Here is a 20,732-nt window from a genome sequence, read left to right as displayed (position 1 = left end):
TCATCTGAACCTTATGGTTATTGATCCTCATCTTGCAATATTCATTCACTGCCTTTTAAAGGTTGTTGTCCCGTGGGGCCTGTTTATACCCCCAACATTTCCCTGAACTCGCTGGAACTAGAGTCCTCAAGTACTTTATCTCTTCCCTTCCTAGATGGCTAAAGTCTGGGCAAAAACACTGCTGCCATGACCCCCTGCCTTTCCGTCTTGAGTGCATGCAGCTGGGCCTTGCTCAGGCTGCAAGTTCAAGGGGCAGTTCTCATCGGCCCTATGGACTCCCAAACACCCTATGTTGTCAAGGTGATGAGTTAAATCTAAATCAGGGTTTGATTTGCTCATTTTTTAAAATGCTATTTTAAAAAGTTCCAGGCATTTTAATATTTAACCTTGACTCATGTGTTCTCTTACAGAAAATTCAAATTTGATTAAACAAGTACATTCTGAATATGAAAAGATTTAAATTAAGCCTGAAACTCCCAGTCAGAAACCACTAACTAAATGCTTAATTTCAAAAAATAATTCTCTGTCCTACCCCACGCCTGCCTTCTTACAACTCCTTTATCCTCATTGGCTGCGTCATCCAAGAACAAAGCAAAGTGAATTTTGGCAGTCCGCCAGTTAATTACAGACTTGGCCCACTCTGTAATCCCAAATTTATGTTTTGACTTTTTATATGAGTCAAGTAAATGGAACAATTGCCACATTTTTTTCATTTTCCCACATATTTTATAGACAAAGCAGCACACTGTCTGTGGGATGGCAAGTGTCTGAAGTAAAAGTCAGCATTTCAAGCAAGCTGTGTGAATGTTTTCAAGTTTTTACACACTTGGATCTGAGTAGGCTCAGTTCCTCAGTGGACAAGGGAAATCTGCTATTTCATGGAATTCTTCTGAAACTGACCACCTCTAAGGCCAGACCATCCAGTACTACATAGTAAGGAAGAGAAAGCTATAAACAGTATGGCTTTTTTTTTCCCAAAATACTCATACTTTACAAAAAAATAAGATAGAAAAGTCGTTTTGCAGTTTTTTCCCTATTTCTGCGTTTGGTTACTTAGAAAGGAAATACTTCTTTCAGTCTTCAGCAGCAAAAATAGCAACACTGTTAAGATGAGCTCCGTAGCGGGCCGGCTCCAGTGGAGAGGGCTTGTGCTAATGAGGCCCAGGTCCGGGACTTATTGCCCATGGGGACCAATTAGGCCTCACGGAGAGAACTGCTCTGAGTCCTTTCAGAGACACATGCTCATCCCAGCTGGTCCTGCTAATATCTATGGCCTTCTTTATGCTGGGACAACCCTGGCTCAGGCCTTATCATCAGACATGACAGCACCATCCTACCTGGTCAGCCTGCCTCTCTCCTGGCCAGTCATCTATAACCCCACCCTGGGGGACCCATGTTCTCTGCCTGGCTTCATAGGCCATTGCTTCATCCACTACCCATGTTTTCTGATGACCCGCTGTCCTGGGGTATTTCATCAGACTGGTGTCCCCTCTACACCAATAAGCCCAAGGAAAACCCCAGCCCCTGGGTCTTTGCTCAGGCTATTCCCCCAGCCTTCCTGCTCACCTCTCCAAGGCCCAGTCAAGTCCTGTCTCCTTCCTGATACCACCTTGCATGCTCTAAACTGCATACATTGTTCCCAAGCTCCAACAATATTGAAAGACTTTCACACACAGCATACAGAGTTTTGCCTTGTTCTATTATTTCCACAGCACGTACTCATCTCTAGGACTGTGTTACAACTTGACTATCTGCCCTGTGACCTCTGCTCCTCTCCACCCCTCATAGTGGTCCAATGAGTCCCACTCATTAAGTAGGTGCTCAGTAAACAGGTTTTGGGTAAATGATCAAAGGAGTGCTCCATGAGAGCTGGTGGCTGGATCCTCTTCCCATACCACAGCCCCCAGGGGAAAATCTCAGAACTTACAGCCACACTTCTCTCAATAGATTGCTTTTTCATGTGAAGAACACTGCATCACCATTGCACAGAATGAGAGGAACTACCTAGAAGCCTCATTGTGCCCATCCCTTTAATCTGCAGTGCAGCTGGTTAGCAATATAATTTTTAGAAGAAACTATTTTGTACTTTATTAACAATACATAAATACTTCCTGATCACTGCTCTTTAATAAAAGAAGACAATGGGAAGAATTTATTATTTGGAAATTAAAGAACATAGAATTGTCTCTCTATGAAAAATGAAAAAATTGAAATGTAGGATATTTCAGAAATATTATGCTTTTTGCATTTTAGATATTTTCCAAATCAAGGGCCTTTCCAGTATGGATCTAAACCTAATTTAGTCAATTAGATTCTAACAGTTTTTACAAAAATAGTTACTATATAAAGTAGAGCCATAAAAACATTAAGAATTTGTAAGTTTTCATAAAGTTTGCCCTGGATCACATCTGTAGTCAATTTTGCTGTTATGTCAGCTCAGCAACCTCTTTACTATAATAACTTAACAGATAAATTTGTTATCAATTTTACATTTATGTGATCAAAATTAATAAATTATGAAGACACTTATTTTTACATATAGTGTTTCCCAGGGCCTCCAGCCATGTTTTCCAATAACCCCAAATTTAAGAATTTTTAATAACAATCAAATTTCTTTAGCAGATATGTTACCACAAAGCAAGTTTCTTATGTTTTCAGAAAGATATTATTTGGTTTAGTTGCTGCTATGAGGATGCCATTTCATGTCCGGGTTTTGGTAGACTAATCGGCAAGTGTGTCAGAGAGGTTTGGGGCAGACTAATCTGCAAGCGTGTCAGAGAGGTAGGCAGACTATTCTGCAAGTGTGTCAGAGAGGTTTTGGGCAGACTAATCTGCAAGCGTGTCAGAGAGGTAGGCAGACTATTCTGCAAGTGTGTCAGAGAGGTTTTGGGCAGACTAATCTGCAAGTGTGTCAGAGAGGTTTGGGGCAGACTAATCTACAAGTGTGTCAGAGAGGTTTTTGGTAGATTAATCTGCAAGTGTGTAAGAGGTTTTTGGAAGACTAATCTGCAAGCGTGTCAGAGAGGTAGGCAGACTATTCTGCAAGTGTGTCAGAGAGGTTTTGGGCAGACTAATCTGCAAGTGTGTCAGAGAGGTTTGGGGCAGACTAATCTGCAAGTGTGTCAGAGAGGTTTGGGGCAGACTAATCTGCAAGCGTGCCCTATTATTTTCATATTTACGTGTGAAACATCTGACATGCAGCACAGGACAGAGTTGCCGGTATGCACTCAATAAACTCTTGAAATACACAGAGGAAAATGGAAGCATAAAATTACATTTTAGCATGATGCCTCATGGCATTCAAACCTGCACTGTTAGCAGAGATGGAAGTGTTGTTTGCGGGACTGAGGACATTGGGAACATGAAAGGGGTTGATGTGACATGAAAGGACATGATTCCTTTCAGCAGTGGGATGACAGTAGATTTGAGCTTTGAGTCACGGGTCACTGTATTATCTGGGCCAGCATTATGTTAAGACAAAAATGAAAAGGTCTGTGAGTTATAAAGTACAAATGAAGAGCTTTGTAGAAACCTTGAGAATGTTGCTTATTTTTATAATGAAGTCCTAAAAACCTCAGCAGTTGCCTCCCACCACCACCGCTTACATGTCCCCTATTCTGGTAAAGCTTCCACAGTCCCTGAAGGCGGCCCAGGAGGTGCTCTGCGCTCCTATATTGCCCTGTGCTCATTCCAGGCAACACGTGCATGCAGGTGTCTGTGTGTGTCCAGCTAAGCTGGCAGAGGGCATGGCTGTGTCTTGTTCACTATCGTATCTCAAATGCCTGGCCCAGTGCGTGGTGAAAACTGACAGAGTGAGTGAATAAATACTACAATTTGGGAAGCAGGAACGATATGAAGACAAATAATACCAAAAGGTTTTATTAAAAAATAGGGCTAGTAGTCTACCAAGAAGCTAATTTGCCCTTGAGTTAGTACTTAATAATCATTATTTGAAAACACACCTCCCTTTGATAATAGCCAAAGTATATAAAGGCTCCCTCCAAGAAATTGAAAAATGCAGATACACCACTAGCTATACAAGCAAAGGAATTGATTAGTCAATTCACTGAAGAGAAATTATAAATGGCAAATAAATGTGAGTAAAAATTAATGTATCTCAGTAGTAACATTTTAAACTGCATTAAAACAACAGGATACGAAATTTCTTAAAAATTACCAAACTGCTGATAATAAAGCATGTGGTGAGAATTCAGTGAGATGGACCATCACATACACTGCAGTGAAGACGGGTAATACCTGTGCACATTGACATACAGACGTGCACACACATACCTCCAGTTCATGCCCTTTCACGGGAAGAGTTGCAATTCCAGGGGAGAGAGACGTGATTGGATATTTTTACGCACATAGCTGTAGAGAGCTGTTCTAGTGTTCTGTGTCACAGTGATATCTTGGAAGCATGCTGGTGTCTAACAATAGAGGAATGGTTAAACAAAGTCATCTGTTTACTGGACTACTATGCAGCCATTTTTTTATTGTATTTTTTCCCATTACCGTGTATCTCAGTAGTAACATTTTAAAATGCATTAAAACAACAGGATACAAAATTTCTTAAAAATTACCAAATTGCTGATAATAAAGCATGTGGTAAGAATTCAGTGAGATGGACCATCACATACACTGCAGTGAAGACAGGTAATACCTGTGCACATTGACACACCCCTCCTCCCCCAGCAATCACCACACCGTTGCCCATGCCCATGAGCCCTTTTTTCTGTTTGCTCAATCCCTCCCCCTAACCTCCCCTCTCCTTAGCTGTCACCCTGCTCTCTATCTATGAGTCTGCCTCTGTTTTGCTTGTTAGTTCAGTCTGTTCATTAGATTCCATGTATGAGTGAAATCATATGGTATTTGTCTTTCTCTCACTGGCTTACATCACTTAGCATGAGGTTCTCCATGTCCATCCACACTGTCACAAAGGGTAAAAAATTTCTTCTTTTTTATGCTGAGTAGTATTCCATTGTATAAATGTCCCATAGTTGTTTTATCCACTCATCTATTGATGGACACTGGGGCTGCTTCCATATCTTGGTGATTGTAATGAACAAAGGGTTGCTTATGTCCTTTTGAATTAGTGTTTTGGGCTCCTTCTGATATATTCTTACAAGGAATTCTAGGTCAAAAGGAAGATCCATTTTTAATTTTTTGAGGTATCTCCTTACTTCTTTCCACAGTGGCTGCACCAATCTGCATTCCCACCAACAGCGCAAAAGTTTTTCCCGCTCTCCACATCCTCTCCAACACTTGTTGTTTATTGATTTATTGATGATAACCATTCTGATGGATGTGAAATGATATCTCATATGGTTTTTAGAAGCATAAGAAACTACTCACAATGCAGTGTTGGGGGGAAGCAAGCTGTGAAACTGAATATACAGTATGCTTCCATATACACAAAAGAAAAAAGACTGGAAGATGATATACCAAATATTAAAATATAGTTGAATATCTCTTAGTTTAGAGATTGCATGTGTTGCTTCCTTATTTTTATCTTTGAATATTTTTCAAGTTTTTTACAATGAGCACAGGATAAATGGTTTAAAGGAAAGCCTCCTTTGAAGATTCACCATTTCAGATCCAATATCAATACTTGAAGTGTGATGACCCAAGAGCTGAGTCAAGAGTTGATGCCCTCCAGATAGTGATCTGGCCAGGAGCTCCACAGAGGGTGGCATGACTATCATTTCCATTGACCAATTTAGTTCAAAGTCAATAAGCATTCTGTTTATCCCTTTGCACTGAGATGGGACTGACTGGACTATGCGTATGTCTACCAAGAGCAAGGTCTTGAGAGTGTAGTCATTGTGCTCTGCCATTCTTGCAGCAACCCTGACCTCCGGAGAACTGAGCCCGTCTTGGAGAGCCCCTTGCAGAGGACCAGCAGTGGCAGCTCCTCCAGCTCCAGCACCCCCAGCTCCCAGCCCAGCTCCCAAGGTGGCTCTCAGCCTGGATCACAAGCAGGGTCCAGCGAACGGACCAGAGTGCGAGGTAAAGCTTCCCCTTACCTTTCCCTGACAACATGGCCAGGCAAGGAGAGGCAAGGGCAGGGAATCAGGCTACTCCCTGACTTCTTTGACATCTGCTCCCGGCGGGGCCACAACTGTGTGATTCTGAAGAGACACTTAGCTGCTCTCAGCCTCAACATCCTTGGGGGAGTGGGCCACCATTTCCACTTATGTGGCATCTGGTGTGGACTAAATTCTTTCTTATCGGAAATGCCAATGTTTTCCAGGGAGATCACAGAATATTGGTCCTATTTGAAAATATAGTCACTTATCAGTCACCAAATTTCTACTTCCATGATGAGAGATTGCTGTGCCCCCAAGTATCCTATTCCCATTTTCCCCTTTGTTGCATTCTGAACATAGTTCATAGTACCAGTTATTTTTCAAAGCAAAATCCAATAAAAACCAATGTAGAATACATATATACTTGAGAAGAAATAAAATTTTGACTTAAAAAGTATATTTAACTCTTCTGGTTATTCTTATTAGAGAGGTAAAAAGTAACCTCTAACTATTTAATTCAAGTCATTCATCATTGTTCAGTTTTTATTAATGAGGGTGCTTGTGAAAAACATTAATATGTCCAGCTAATTATACATGACAACACATTATTTCTAGCTAATCTAAACTTACTCTTTCTGAATAACCTTCTTCGAAAGGTAATTTTGCCTACCAAGTAAGGAAGACCAAGACTTTTTAAAGTGTAATTTGATAAGTATTAACACACTTTTCTTAACTTTTTCACTAGACATATTCATAATTGACCTTCTAAATCTTTCTACGATTTTAAATAAATAAAAGTCACTGCCTGTCCATTTTGAAAAGGTTGACGTTCGACATGTGATGCCTTGTTTCTGACCCAGGATATGGGCCGGCCTGTGGCTGGCTGTGTATGTATTCTTCTAGCATCAGCGGCACAGCCCACGGCTGTGGACACTTTGTTGCCTTGATTCAAATATAAGTTTGCTTAATTTTGTGACTCCCAGGTTATAAGCCTAAATGTGTGTGTTTGATTTAGTTCACCTAAACATTTACTGTTTTGTGTTTTTTTTTCATGGATTTGCATGAGGATGTACCTAAGCGAATGGGTCAGCTGAGTAATCCTGAAGAATGACTCACCACAGAACTCCTGAACTTGAGCCAGCACTTTCTGACGGCCATTATCTTTCTTGGCTCTCTGCTTTTCCCTCTAGCCAACAGCAAGTCGGAAGGATCACCTGTGCTTCCCCATGAGCCTTCCAAGGCGAAGCCAGAGGAATCCAGGGACATAACCCGACCTAGTCGACCAGCTGTGAGTGCTTTTCCCTCCAATTTAAACTTTTCAATTACCAGAGAACCCACAGGATAAAGTAGTCAGGGGTACACTCATGACTATGAAATAAAAATTGTTGAGATTAATAAGAAGAAAGCGTCCAGAACGAAGTCATACCTGATGAGGAAAGAACTGATCTTGGATTACTTATCTGCCTTTAGGGACTTGGTGATCATTAGCAAGTAACTCATATCATTCCATAATTTTTACTCAGTCACTTTGGCAAAAAGATATTGAAATTAGCAGTTAATGAGATTTGGGCACTTTCTGTAGGTTTCTTTTGTCAATTCTGCCCTTTCCCCATATGATTTTCCATATGAATTAACGTTATAATTTTTCTGCTGCTGCTTTTCATGCCTCTGGGACTGTATGTTCAGCACCGAAACCTGATAAGCATGGCCTGGCAGGGGCCTGGTACCATGAGTTCTAGCTGCACCGCTGTGGCTCGAGAGAACCCAGGTGGCCTTAAAGAAGGAAGGAAGAGCACAGAGGCTGAAATCTGAAAGTTAGAAATTGCTTTGGGAAAAGTTACTATCCACTTAAATTTTTTGAGAATCTGTTCTATGAAATAAATGTGATACCTCTTTTTACTACACTTTAAAGTAAAGGAGTATAATGAGAGTAATCATGAAGGGAGTTTGCACTGTTCTGGGTTGAGGTTCTCTTTGCCCTTTTGCATTTGCTAGCTGTGTACTAACAATTCCCATTTTGTATCTAACTGGCTGCCTTTCTTCTGGCTTCTTTCTTTCCTGTGGATTCTTCTGGACTGGATTCTTCTTGTATCAGAGCTATAAGAAAGCTATAGATGAGGTTAGTATTACCTTTCTTCAGTCATGCTTTTACAAAATATAAATGTAAAACTGATTTCTGACGCTGACATTCAGAAAAGTGGCCAACTGGATCGCAGATTTGAAGTTCACTCATTTGGAGTGATCTGTTGGGAGGAGACCCCCTTCAATAGAAGTCCTTCTAAGACCCTCAGACATCAGTATAAAGCTCCAGAGATCTTCCTCTAGATCAAAAAGTCACTTTTCTAATGTGCCAGTCTGGCCAACAAATAAGCATTAGTGCTTTGTTATTGGCAGGGTTTCTCCTTCTAGTATCTTCCAGTAGCAAACCTGAGCTTTTTAACCTGTGCTTGCCAGACTTGCTAAAGGGTGGTAGTTTTACTGACAAAAGAGACATCATTCTAGGGCACTCCAGATTTATAGTGCGTGATTTGTGAACAAAGAGTTACTGGGTATTGTTAGATTAATTTTGTGGGACATTAACTACAGCATCAGCAACAACATCAACTTTAGTTAATGAATACTGGCGAGTTAAGTGACTTTATGTCCTTATTCATGGAGACATTTTTCCATTAGAAAAATATATGGCTTTGTCGATCTTAAGGAGCTTGCTAAGAAGGATGATTGCCTTACTGCTGTTTGTCAGACCTGCATGAATACAGCATAGTGTCTTTTTGTTGTTGTTGTTTGTCTTTTGTTTTTAAGAGACAGGTCTTGCAAAGAGTCCTAACTGCATGGAATCTGAAGACTACCATTGTGGCTTTAAGGCTGCAGCTCTGCTGAGCACTGTTTTTGTGAAACAATATGAAAACAAACACTGGCTCTGGGGTCAACAAGCTGCATTCAAATTCTGGCTCCCCCAATAACTAACGGGCTGGCGCCAGTCTACAAACTGTCTGGGCCACAGTTTTCTCATCTGTGAAATGGGGATAAAAACCCCTGTGTGGCCTCGCTCACGGGATTGTTTAGAGTCACTCAAGGTCATGCGTGTGAGAGCATTTCTGAAGTATGAAATGCTATGCAAAGCCAAGACGTCGTCCTCATATTAAGGTTTGGGCCAGAGGCATAAGCTCTTTTGGCAGGTGGGGGAAGCATGTTTCTATGCCTCTGATCTTTACCCAAAAGCCTCACTTTTTCAGCATTCTGACTGCCTCAAAACTCAGAGTGGTTTTGAAAGTAATTTTCACAGTTAAGGGATACTTGCCTATAAAAGAATGAGACTCTGCATGTCTACACTGTGTGGATGGCACTTAGAGAGTGGAAAAGGGGCACTCACCTAATCGCTCTGTGCCACAGCCTCGCTCCTTTCCCTCATATCAGTGAGAAGGTCAGGGATTATCACAGTTTTTATCAGTTTCCTCTCAAAGACTTGAAGAAAGAGAACCCAGTAAAATGGTTGTGTATGTGTACAACTTGAGGGAAATCTCATGAGTCCAGAAATTGGCATGGAGGTGGCTGTCATGAAGGAAAGGTTTCTCAAAGATTTCATCTGGTTAACCAGGAAATTTTAAGATTTTAAAAATTGCTGCATTTTGGTATACTCTACCACACTGGACAGAGATGAGAGGGGACAGTAGAGATATAAGTAATTATAAGTAATTGGGTAGGGCTGGGAGCTGTTTACCAAAATCTCTCAGGCCATGTGTGGTTAAAAAAAAAATTCTTCCACCCTCCCCTGCCCACCTCCGTGCGTATCACTATCCAAATTGCTAACAATACAGAATTACCTGGTTCTGCCTAACTCAGTGGTTCTCAGTCAGGGACAATTCCTTTCCTTCCCTCCACTTAGGTAACATTTGGCTAAGTCTGGAGGCAGTTTTGGTTGTCACAACACAGAAGTGGGAAAAGTGCTACTGTCATCTTGTGGGTAGAGTAAGAGCTGCTACTCAACATCCCACAGTGCACAGGAGAACAACCAGAGGGGACCATCCAGCCGCAAATGTCAGTAGTGCCACAGTTGAGAAACCACGAATTAAACCTGCCTCCCACCTCCGTTTCGATTTTGATAAGGATTCTCTCTCCAGCAACTGAATTGACATTTAGATAATCCAGGATTGAAAAGTCTTAAAACTCTTTCAAAAACTTATTGCTAGATTGATGGTTTGATTTTTCATAAAAATCCATCTGGGGGAGTGTCCATTAACTTGGCACTTGCTTTCCAATGGAATATGAGATTGTACAGCACAGTCTGTGATTGTTTCACACAACCTTTGAAAATAAATGTTCTTTAGAGTTTAGCGCAGTGAAATGTGTGGCATGAGTGTCACGGCACAAGCAAACCCTGGCTTTACCACTATTTTCTCATTAGTATGTAGGGATCTGAAAAGCTCCAGAGTGCACCCAGTTTGGAAGACTTAAGCAGTAACTAGGGGACAATGCTGAAGTGAAGCGATTTCCCCAAGGCTGTATCTTTAGATTTCTTAAGAAGGGGGGGAAATTTAATATGTAAAGAAAAGACCAGCTTTTAAATCTTTATCATTTTAATAGTTTAAAAATGGAACTAAAATTTGAATAAACTATATTATTTCTTAAAAGAGCATCCTTTTAGACAAGGTATTCATAATTGTCAGATTAAATAAGTCTTTTTGAATGAAAAATGACATCAACTCGATTCTAAAAAATGTTACATCAAAGAAACTGTTGAGTAAGGGCCTCTTAAATAGTCAAAAAATCTTACCACTTTGCCATATTTCTTTTATAGTTATACACTCTCAGATATTTTTATGCTAAATAGCACTTTTTCCCTGTTTTAAAACCTTTTAGCTTCAGGCTTGAGACAGTCAAGCAATAAATTACCACAAAAACTCATTATATGGAGAAAATTGGTATTGTCAGAGAATAAAACGTATGAGAATGGATCTGAACCCAGTGGTGTCACTGTTAGATCATGCCTGTTTCCTATAACTCTGCTATTGTACGTTTTTCCAGAGTGGCTGGGTAAGAAACCAAACTTCGGCAAACTACGTAGACTATTGGCAATGGAAGATTACTTTTTTTAGGCTGGGGTTATTACCATTGAGTTACTTATTTTTGTTACCTAGGGATTTTCATCTATGTTTCACCCTCCAAGCTGTTACCAATTAAGCTTAAAAAGAATTTGCAATTATTTTTAATGTTTCAGTAAAGATAGCTTTTTAACAATGCAGAAACAAAAAATTTAATTAAAAACAAAATTGTAAAGTCAGTCAGAACTTTAAAGTGTTCCTAAATACAGTGTTGGGAAAAGTTTAGATCATTTTCACAAGTTAGGGTTTCTTTAAATCAATGGGCTTTGAACCAACTAAATATTTCTAATTATTTTTTTTAAATCTCCTTTGTCTTCTTTTGAGGTGTCAGATAGGAAAACCAAGCCGTGGGGAAAATGTATTATTCATTTATATAAATCATAGCTAATATTATTATATTTTACTCAGAACTATTAACATTAGAAATAAACTACTTTAAACCATATTCTCTCTTTAAATCATAATAAAATGTATTTTTAATGACCAGTAACATTTTAAGTACTAGTTATATAATTTGATGAGGCTTAACATGATTCTAACATATGGAAGGAAAATCAAACTAAATTTATCCAATTTGTTATTATTTTAATGCTTTGGGGGTTATAATATCCTTTTTCATTCATAACCTTAACAAAGCTGAGGCTGTATTTTCCCAGTGTGCTCAAGTTTAGCATACCCTTCACTTTGCTCTCAATTTGATAAGGATAAACAATTGCCAAGAGGAAATAAAAAATAAAAAGCAGGAATTCAAATATTAGCTTTTCCAATTTTGGCCCATTGACAAGAAACCAGAAATAAATTTGCATAAAATTCCATTTGGTAATTTTTCTCTTCTTTAGTGGTATACATTATTATACTTAAATACCTTTGGCTCTTTTTAATATGTATCAGTTCTACTTTCATTTTCATTAATGCAGCAAAAGTGTGCACCAAGCCTGGGGCCATGTGTGCATGTGCCCGCCTGTGCACACATGTGTAAAAGCCCCAAGAGCATGTTTGGGTGAAAAATGTGCAATTTGAATTTTCAAAATTATCTCTTTTCCTAGAACTTCAAGTGACTTCAGAACAAATTTAAAAGTCATTATTGCTTTCCCTTTGGTTTCTGTGAAATTAGAAAGAAATGACTCCTTCATTTAACACCTTGAACTTCCTAAATTCTAGACCAAATAAAATGCCTGAAGTATTTCCTCTCCTAGCTTTAACCAGTATAGGAATGCCTGACATACAGGTTAACAGTAAAGAAACATGACAATCTGTGGTCTTCTCAAAATCAAATTTTAATTTAATCATATGCATTAATCACATTTTCTCCTAACCAGTTAGGATGGATTATCAAACATCATGTAGATCACGTACATTTGCTATAATTCTGCATCAGGGGAATTAGACGAGTCCATTTCTGGATTGAAATAAAGAGAGAATATGGCCATAAGAAAACTGGGATTTAGTATCTTTCATGAGTTTCTTTCTCCCTAATCCCCTGTCTCTCGCCGAATGTTCTGATTCCCACATGGGTCACTAATATAGGGAGAAATGGTAAGACTGATGTCAGATTGCTCTTTCCTCATTTGCATGCTATGTGCCATGGGCAGCTGAACCCATGCAAATTAGAGCGGCCGTGCTTTTGCAGAAAATGCTTCCCTCTGCATTGCTCGGAAAGCATGTCAAATAAAAGGTAGTCGGATATTCAGCACACTGCCTGCAGTATGCCTGGTGATTAAATACCACATCATCACATCCATCAGGCTAAAGGTTTCATCATACTCACGGAAAACTGAAAAATTATCTCTTCCTATTGGTGTTTGCACATTCATTTCAGTAGTCCTCGCCAGGGTGTTTGCCAGGTGACTGAAATTTAAACCCAAAGTAAATGAAACACCTATCATTCTGGAAGAGAACTTTTTTTTTGTTTCTTTGTTTCTCTTGATTAACTCAGCTCTGTGGCTATAAATTTCAGTGGCGCTGGGTCTTGGGTTGGGTGGGCCATTATTTGATGTGATGCCCCTGCTCCCCAGGGAATGATGACACACCAAATGAGTCATTGTTGTAGCTGGAATCTTGGGAATTGCTCTGTTCTGTGACTGATGCTACATTTTGGTACAGTAGCAATCCTAACAGTGGAAAGGCCATGCCCGTGGCTTGGGCAGGAGTCCCACAATACGGGGGAACAATTTCTAATCCCACGCATTTCCCCACTAACCTGAGGGTGACCAGCTTCACCTTCCCAAAATAAAGTGAGAACCCAATGTTTGTATATATGTGTACACATACAATGCCCATACACATATATACACATGTGCATTCAGAACTGAACAGTCTCAGTCTAGCAATTGGTTTTGAACAAAGTTTAAGTTTACTTCATCTTTTCTAGTTTCTACACGCTACAAACATTGTTTCCTTAGTTCCATGCAGTCACTATGTTTGTAACAATTCTATACAGAGCTTTTTTCTTGTTGCTTACGCTGGAGCACTGACTTGCTGAAAGATGTCGCTTTGGTTGTATCTGCAATTCACATATGCTGAACAAACTTTTCTTTTGTAGGATCTGACGGCGTTAGCCAAAGAACTACGAGAACTCCGGATTGAAGAAACAAACCGCCCACTGAAGAAAGTGACTGATTACTCCTCCTCCAGCGAGGAGTCGGAAAGTAGTGATGAAGAGGAGGAAGATGGAGAGAGCGAGACCCATGATGGGACGGTGGCTGTCAGTGACATTCCCAGACTGATGTAAGAGGACAGTTTGTAAGATTGTTTATGAGTCCCTGGCAGGATCAATTGACTTTGGGATTCAAATTTTTATTAGAGCATATATAGTTCTATGACTACCCCTCTCCACAGACACAGTTGCTTAGAATACATGGTGTGCCTAGGTTTGCATGTGCTTTATCTAGGCACTGTTGCTGGATTGTCTTTTTGGTGATGCTTTCTTGGTTCTTGTCATTTCCGAGGCAAATCATGTTGACAGGCAGGCTGTTTGACACATGCCTGTCCCCTAGAACTGAAGGAGTAAAATGATGGGCAATGACATTTCAGGGTTAAAATTAACAATCACTACTATCACCACTAAATAAAGAGGAATGTGTGTTGCAGTGTGGGGTGGCATCCCAGAAAAAGAGTCAGGAGTCAGATAATTCTGCAGGAGACTTCTGAGTGTTTGACTTAAATCTATCCCTCATGAGTCTCTATTTCATCTTTGTTGTCTCTTTTATGTGATCCTATTTTTGTGGCCTGTGACTTTGCCATGTACATTCTGTCAGTCTCTTTTCAAGCTTCTTTTTGGATATTTATATCTATATTTATACCTACAATGGGAATATCTATAATTCCCATTGTATTTATACCCATTACTTTTCTAAATGAAGGAGAGGCTCACTTTTTCTTTTTTCCATTGGACTAGATTTTATGAAAGAATCCCTCCTTCTCTCTATTTGCTTCCCTAGTTCTAACAAACATGTTCATACAATCCCGCTCATGGACATTTCTCCTTTCCTCCCCCAAAGAAACAGAGGAGCTGCTCTGGTTTGCTGTAACTTTGATAGAATGATGCTAAGTTTTCCAGCTTCATTTCTCATGCACCTCCATGTCTCTGGCTCAGCTACTGGTATTAGTCATCACACCCATTCACTTCCCATAGAGAAGATGCCATTTCAGGCCATAGATTACTGTCCTCTCCAGCAGGGATTAGAGACACAGGGCTAGCCAGTCTGCAGGGAATGTCACCCACTGATTAACGATCATTACATATATGCAATTCTGAGAGGCAAATCCAATTTCTGCAGCTGAAAATCCGTTCTTGTTATCTTACTGTTGATTACCCAGTTATTAACAACCATAAATATGCTAAAGTATGACATTATGAAACAAATTTCATTAAATTGCTTTTTTAACAGCAAATAAAATTGTTTTAAGAAGCAAAGTCACTAATCGAGAACATTTCTGTAAAATATGCTGGCCCTCTTGGTTTTTGTCTTGACTCAGCATTGGTTAATTCTCCGAACAGATGTTTTGAATTCAGTTCAAGCACTGAGTGTACAACGATCAACATGAGGGTGATAATGAATTTGAGAAGGTACTAAAGCTTTCACTATGTATCAGCCACCATACTGAGGGCATTGACACATTTAAGAAGTGCATACCTCAATTCTGCCTTCCAAAAGTTTATGTTGTAGTTGCAAAGAGACAAAATTACACGTGGAAAATTCCAGAGGAAAATAAATATTTGGGAGAATAACCAAAGACAGCCTTGGAAGGGATTTTCAATTGCATTTGGTTTTTAGGCCAAATTTTGCAAGCCTGTTATTGGTGTCACCACCCCCACACACACACTTCTAAAGGCAAATCCATCTTACCCCTACTACAGAAACATCCACCTTTCTAAAATTGCTTGCATAGTCCTTGCTGCACTTCTGCTCTACTGTCTGGGGCTCTCCTGTCCCTGTAGAAATCACCTGTGCACAACCCAGCCTACACAGGTGGAGCCCATCCCCTCTGTGCCGCCACTGTATCTTGAGTGTATTCCTGTAGTTTCCCATAGTGCCTCGAATTGGGATATTTATTACATGTTGTCTCCCTCTCTGGGCTGTGAGATCCCTGAGGATGCGGACTGTGCCTTACTCATCTCCCTACTCTAAACATCTTGCACGGCATCTGGAATAGAGTTGGTTCTCATTGACTTTGGTTTCTATTTAATTTTGCTAAACTGAAATGGCAAGTCAAGGCTTCAAGGAGTTTACAGCCTAGTCCAGAGGAAGGACATGCACATAGATAACTGTCATCAAGGTAGAAAAGGACATGGAATAATATTAGATATGGGGGGAAGGGCTGAAGTAAAGATCCTGAAGGTTGAGTTTGGTGGAATGTGGGATGTGTGAGAGGGGAAGTCTAGAGTAGCAAGCCCAAGCGAGAAGTGTGCACTTGATCATGTAGCCATTGGGGAACCATTGAAGATGTCTTGAGCTGGGGAGTGATGCAATGGGTGTTATGCTTGAGAGAAGTCATTTCAGCAAGATGATCTGGAAAGAAAATAGACTGGTAAAGCAATTCAGAGGATCTATTACCACTCCTGAGATTTAATAAATGGACTATCCTTGATGCTTAGAATGGAGGCACAGCCTAACATGGCTCTTGAAGAATTGGTATATTTTAGACAGATTGAAATGGTCATCCATGAAATAACATTTAAAATATTTAATTGTAAATGAGACATATCCAGAGAAAAAGTAGGATACAAATGTGTGTATATTCCAATTTAGTAAAAATATGCATTTTTTTATTTAAACTATATACAATCTGTTCTGCTACAGCATGATAGTTGTATGCCTAAGTTCACATATTAAAAAATTCATTATAAAACAATTATTTCTTTAGGAATAGGGTATTTTAGAGTTAGAGTGCTTCTTATATGCATTCTTATCACTTTCATTTTCTATTGTTAAAGTAAATCTTTACATTTTGTGCTGTGTATTTTTAGAGCAAAAAATAAAAGTATATCACAACATAGGTCACTACCATATAGTGCACACAAAATAGCTTCTCAAAAACGGAGCCCAGCCTTTCAGACAAGCAGCAGCAGATCCCGAGGTGAAAGCAACACCTTTTTCCATGTCCAGTGTTGGTTTCATGTTTATAGCTCAAGGCATAGCCTGTAAGAGTACACATAGTGAAGATTATATTCCCTAACTAATCAACTGTACTATTACCCAGGGACTCATACATAGTAAAATGAGTTGGGGGGAGGGAAATAGAGCAAAATTATAGTAATGGTCACCTCTGGGTGATACAACTGTAAGGGCTTCTTATTTTTTATATATCCAACAATTTTATGATGAGCATGTGCTATTTTTATAATCGGAAAACATTAAAAGCTCCGTAGACTAGGAGGATAGAAGGAAAGGTGTGTAAGTTGACTTGCATCATATCAAGCAAGTTGGAGAGGCATGCTTTCATATCAGAACAGCACATGTAAGGCCCGGCCCGGATCCCTAGGGATATCTGTTGCTACCCTAGTCAGGGAATTTTGTGCAGCGTCACAAAATGCATTCTGGACAACAAAAGTGACAAACCTTTGTGTCCCTTCCTTTCAGTTTTCACTAGAAAGCCATGGTCCTGACCCCGATGTCCATCTTGGGGATGATGGTATTTCTCCCTAGACCTGCAGTCGCCTCTGCCTTCCAGTCCATTGTTCAGGTTCTGGCCCTGTGAGTGTGTGGCAGTGGGACTCAGGTCATGCTGTATCCCCACTGCCCTACAGCCCTTTCCGTCCCTGGGGCCCGTCCTTGTCCCAGCATATGCTGCAACTGAACTAGCCTCATCAGTCCTTACCAATGCCTGGCAGGCTGTCAAAATGTTATTTCTTTTCCTGAAATGACCTCTCTCTTTGCCCCCCATGCTCACATACATCCTGCCTCATTTGAATATTTGTGTTATGTTTTAACACTTTTCTGGATGCTAACCTCTTTAGTTTCAGAATCCATGTTTTCCTCAGCTTTTATATTTACTACCTAGTGCCAAACCAAGGGCCTTTCATATGGCAGGTGTTCAGTAAATGTGTATTGAATTGCATTAAATCAATACTTGCAGGAACACTTTGACAAATGCAATTAGAGGAAAGTATTGTTTCAAACCTGTGGCCTAATTACAGTAAATTTCCTATAGTTTACCTCTAATCAGTGGAGGCGTTTTGTTTTTTACAGTCTTTGTAGGAATTTGACAATCAGCGTTTCCTATCCAGACTCTGTATCAGAAAAATAATTTTGCAACTAAGGATTATTTAACTATAAAATGCTCTAGTTGTTTTAGCCTTAGTATTTTTTAATCATTGCCTTTTTAAAATTCTTTTATTATTAATAAGTTCTTTTAGAAGTTTTAGATTTACAGAGCAATTGAGCAGATAGTACAGAGAATTCCCATGTTACTCCCCCCGCCCCCTGCACACAGTTTTCCTGATGGTGTTACAGTGTGTGGTACGTGTGTTGCAATTAAGGAACTAATATTGGTACAATAACTAAAGTCCATATGCAGATTTCTTTACTTTTTTACCTAATTACCTTTTCCTGTTCCAGGATACCACATTTCCCTTAGTTATTTAGTAGCCATGTCTCCTTGGACTGCTCTTGGCTGTGACAGTTTCTTACACTTCCCCTGTTACTCATGAACTTGGCAGTTTTGAGGAGTACTTATTAGGTATATTACAGAATGCTCTTCTGTTGGAATTAGTCTGATGCCAATTTCATGATTAGACTAAGGCTGTGGTTTGGAGGAAGAAGGTAACAGATAACATGTTATTTTTATCACATCATGTCAAGGGTGTATACTGTCAACATGACTTACGACTGTTGACGTTGACCTTGATCATCTGGCTGAGGTCGTGATTGCCAGGTTTCTCCAGCGTAAAGTGACTTCCCCTCCTTTCCTTACTGCACTCTTTGCAAGGAAGCCACTGTGGACACAGCTGCACGTAAGGAGCAGTTACGTTCCCCCTCTTTTAGGTGGGATGTCTGCCGCGATATATTTGGAGTTCTTCTGCACAGGAGATTGGTCTTTCCCCTCCATTTATGAACTTATTCGATCACTTCTATCAGTATAGACTCATGGGTATTTATTTTATACTCTGGATTATGATTCAAACCTTCTTCATTTTGTGGCCCAAATGGTTCCAGCTGTGACCACGGGAAGCTCTGGTGTACCGCTGCCTGACATCCCCCATCAAGCACTTCCTTAGTTTCAGGCACTATAAGATTTTCCAGGCTCATCTTCTATATTCCCCCTTCCAATCCTGATTCCAACTATTTCTCCAAGGAGTCCTCATTTCTTTTATGACAAATGATATTAGAAACCAAGACTTGGGCACTAGGTGTGCTCATTGCTACTGGACTATCATTTACTTTAGGCCCCCTTGACCGACAGAGCAAGGATATGTATGTGTGCATATTAACCCACGTACACTCATATATCTATCAATATTTCTATATATAGTCATGCACTGCTTAACGATGGGGAAATGCAGCATTAGGAGATTCCACTGTGTAAACTTCATGCAGTGTACTTACACATACCTAGATGGTATAGCCCACTACCACACACCTATATGGAGCTGGAGAAAACCTGCGGACACCTAAGTGGAAATATCCAACAGGAAGTTGAGTAAATGAGTTTCTGAGTAACAGTATTGGATATATTAATTTAGGGTTATTCCACACACGGGTGATGATTATAAATGGTTGTAGATAAGTGCTTTCCCAAAGGTTATGTATAGCGAAGTAGAATCCTGGGTACCGGTAGCATTTAAGAAGAGCCCATGAAGAAAACAGATAGGGAATGAAGAGTAAGAGGAAAACCAGAGAAAAGTTGCATCTTAATAACTAGAGAGAGAAGGATGGAGTGGGATGATTAGTAATCACAGACACAGGCAAGAGGCCAAACACCACAAGAATCAAAGAGTAATCATTGAATTTGCGAGCTAAGAAATGACTTAAAGTGTTTCCTGAGGTGCTTGAAGTCGAGTATAGGAAGCAACCATCTGAGGAATGAATCATAGCTCACAAGAAGAACTTTAAGAAAAGAGAGAAATTTAGACTTCTGCTTCCAGTTCTTTGTTCAAGAAGTAGCTCTTGGAGGTAGCGCATGGCTTAGTGTGGTCTTTGTCAGCTTCCACCACGGTGTACCATGGTCAGGGCCAAAAAGTGCAGAGGGTGATTGTGCGGCCATCAACATCATCTTCAGATACTTGCAGAATAGATCTCGGATTCAGGAGTGGCTTTTTGAGCAAGTGGATATGTGGCTAGAGGGCTGTATCATTGGTTTTGATGAGTACATGAACCTCATAGAATGAAGAGATTCACTCTAAAAGAAAGTCAAAAGAACAACTAGGTCTGATCATACTAAAAGGAGACAATATTGCTCTGCTCCAAAGTGTCTCCAACTAGAAGTGACTAATGAACTGAGAAATTGTTGCGAAGAAATATAGTTTGGGGTTTTTAGGTGTTCTTTGTTGGGAATAGTTCTTAAAGATTTATTCATATTGCTTTGATTATCCATATGTTATTACCAGATGACAATAAATGCTATGGGGTTGTTTTTATTTAAAAATGTACATTGATTCTTTCTAAGAAAAAGAGAGAAATGTAAGTGTGAATAGTAAGTACAGGTTAAGGTCAAGGAAAACGATTTAATGAAATGAGAGAGGGGAGAGATCTTACAATGACTGTTGGTCAGAAGAAAGAGCCAGTACAGAGGGAGGGACTGTGAAAACACAGGAAGGAGGAGGAGAAGAAATAACTTCAATTACCATTTCCCTCTGCTCTTCTGTTTAGCTGTGTCACTAAATTAGAACTGCCATATTGCTAAGTAATTGTTTTGTCTTTGCCCATCACTTTGTGTCCCTTGTTAGTCTCTCAACCTCCATGAGATTACAGTCCTCTAGAACTTGAGAATTATGTCTTACTTTTTAAATATTTTTTCTAATATTTAACACAATGTGTATCAGACAAACTTTTAATAAGTATGTGAATGAATGAATAAATGAACGTCCAAAGAGCTGATAAAGATCAACATGTCAGAGCGCTGAGCTCTAAGCCATAAAAGAACCATGCAGGGTCAGAGA

The 20,732-nt window shown here is 39.8% G+C and overlaps 1 protein-coding gene and 1 pseudogene across 7 annotated transcripts in view; both read left to right on the top strand.

Moving 5' to 3' along the window:
* TNIK (TRAF2 and NCK interacting kinase) overlaps nucleotides 1–20,732 on the top strand; it is a 346,968-nt gene that overhangs the window by 293,399 nt on the left and 32,837 nt on the right. For 4 of the 7 annotated variants that reach the window (XM_045851219.1, XM_045851225.1, XM_045851223.1 and 1 more), the window contains 4 exons: nucleotides 5,846–6,009; nucleotides 7,220–7,317; nucleotides 8,125–8,148; nucleotides 13,674–13,858. In XM_045851219.1, coding sequence (XP_045707175.1) covers nucleotides 5,846–6,009; nucleotides 7,220–7,317; nucleotides 8,125–8,148; nucleotides 13,674–13,858 — 471 coding nt within the window. The remainder of the gene's footprint in view (nucleotides 1–5,845; nucleotides 6,010–7,219; nucleotides 7,318–8,124; nucleotides 8,149–13,673; nucleotides 13,859–20,732) is intronic. The other 3 variants (XM_045851226.1, XM_045851224.1, XM_045851221.1) reach the window with 1 other exon arrangement.
* LOC123826883 lies at nucleotides 19,123–20,055 on the top strand (annotated as a pseudogene).

This window comes from Phyllostomus hastatus, unplaced genomic scaffold (assembly GCF_019186645.2).
Source record: "Phyllostomus hastatus isolate PE091 unplaced genomic scaffold, TTU_PhHast_1.1 phas_contig_86, whole genome shotgun sequence".
NCBI classification, from domain to species: Eukaryota; Metazoa; Chordata; class Mammalia; order Chiroptera; family Phyllostomidae; genus Phyllostomus; species Phyllostomus hastatus.
The sequence above is the reverse complement of the archived record's forward strand: the minus strand, read 5'-3'. Positions and strand labels throughout refer to the sequence as shown.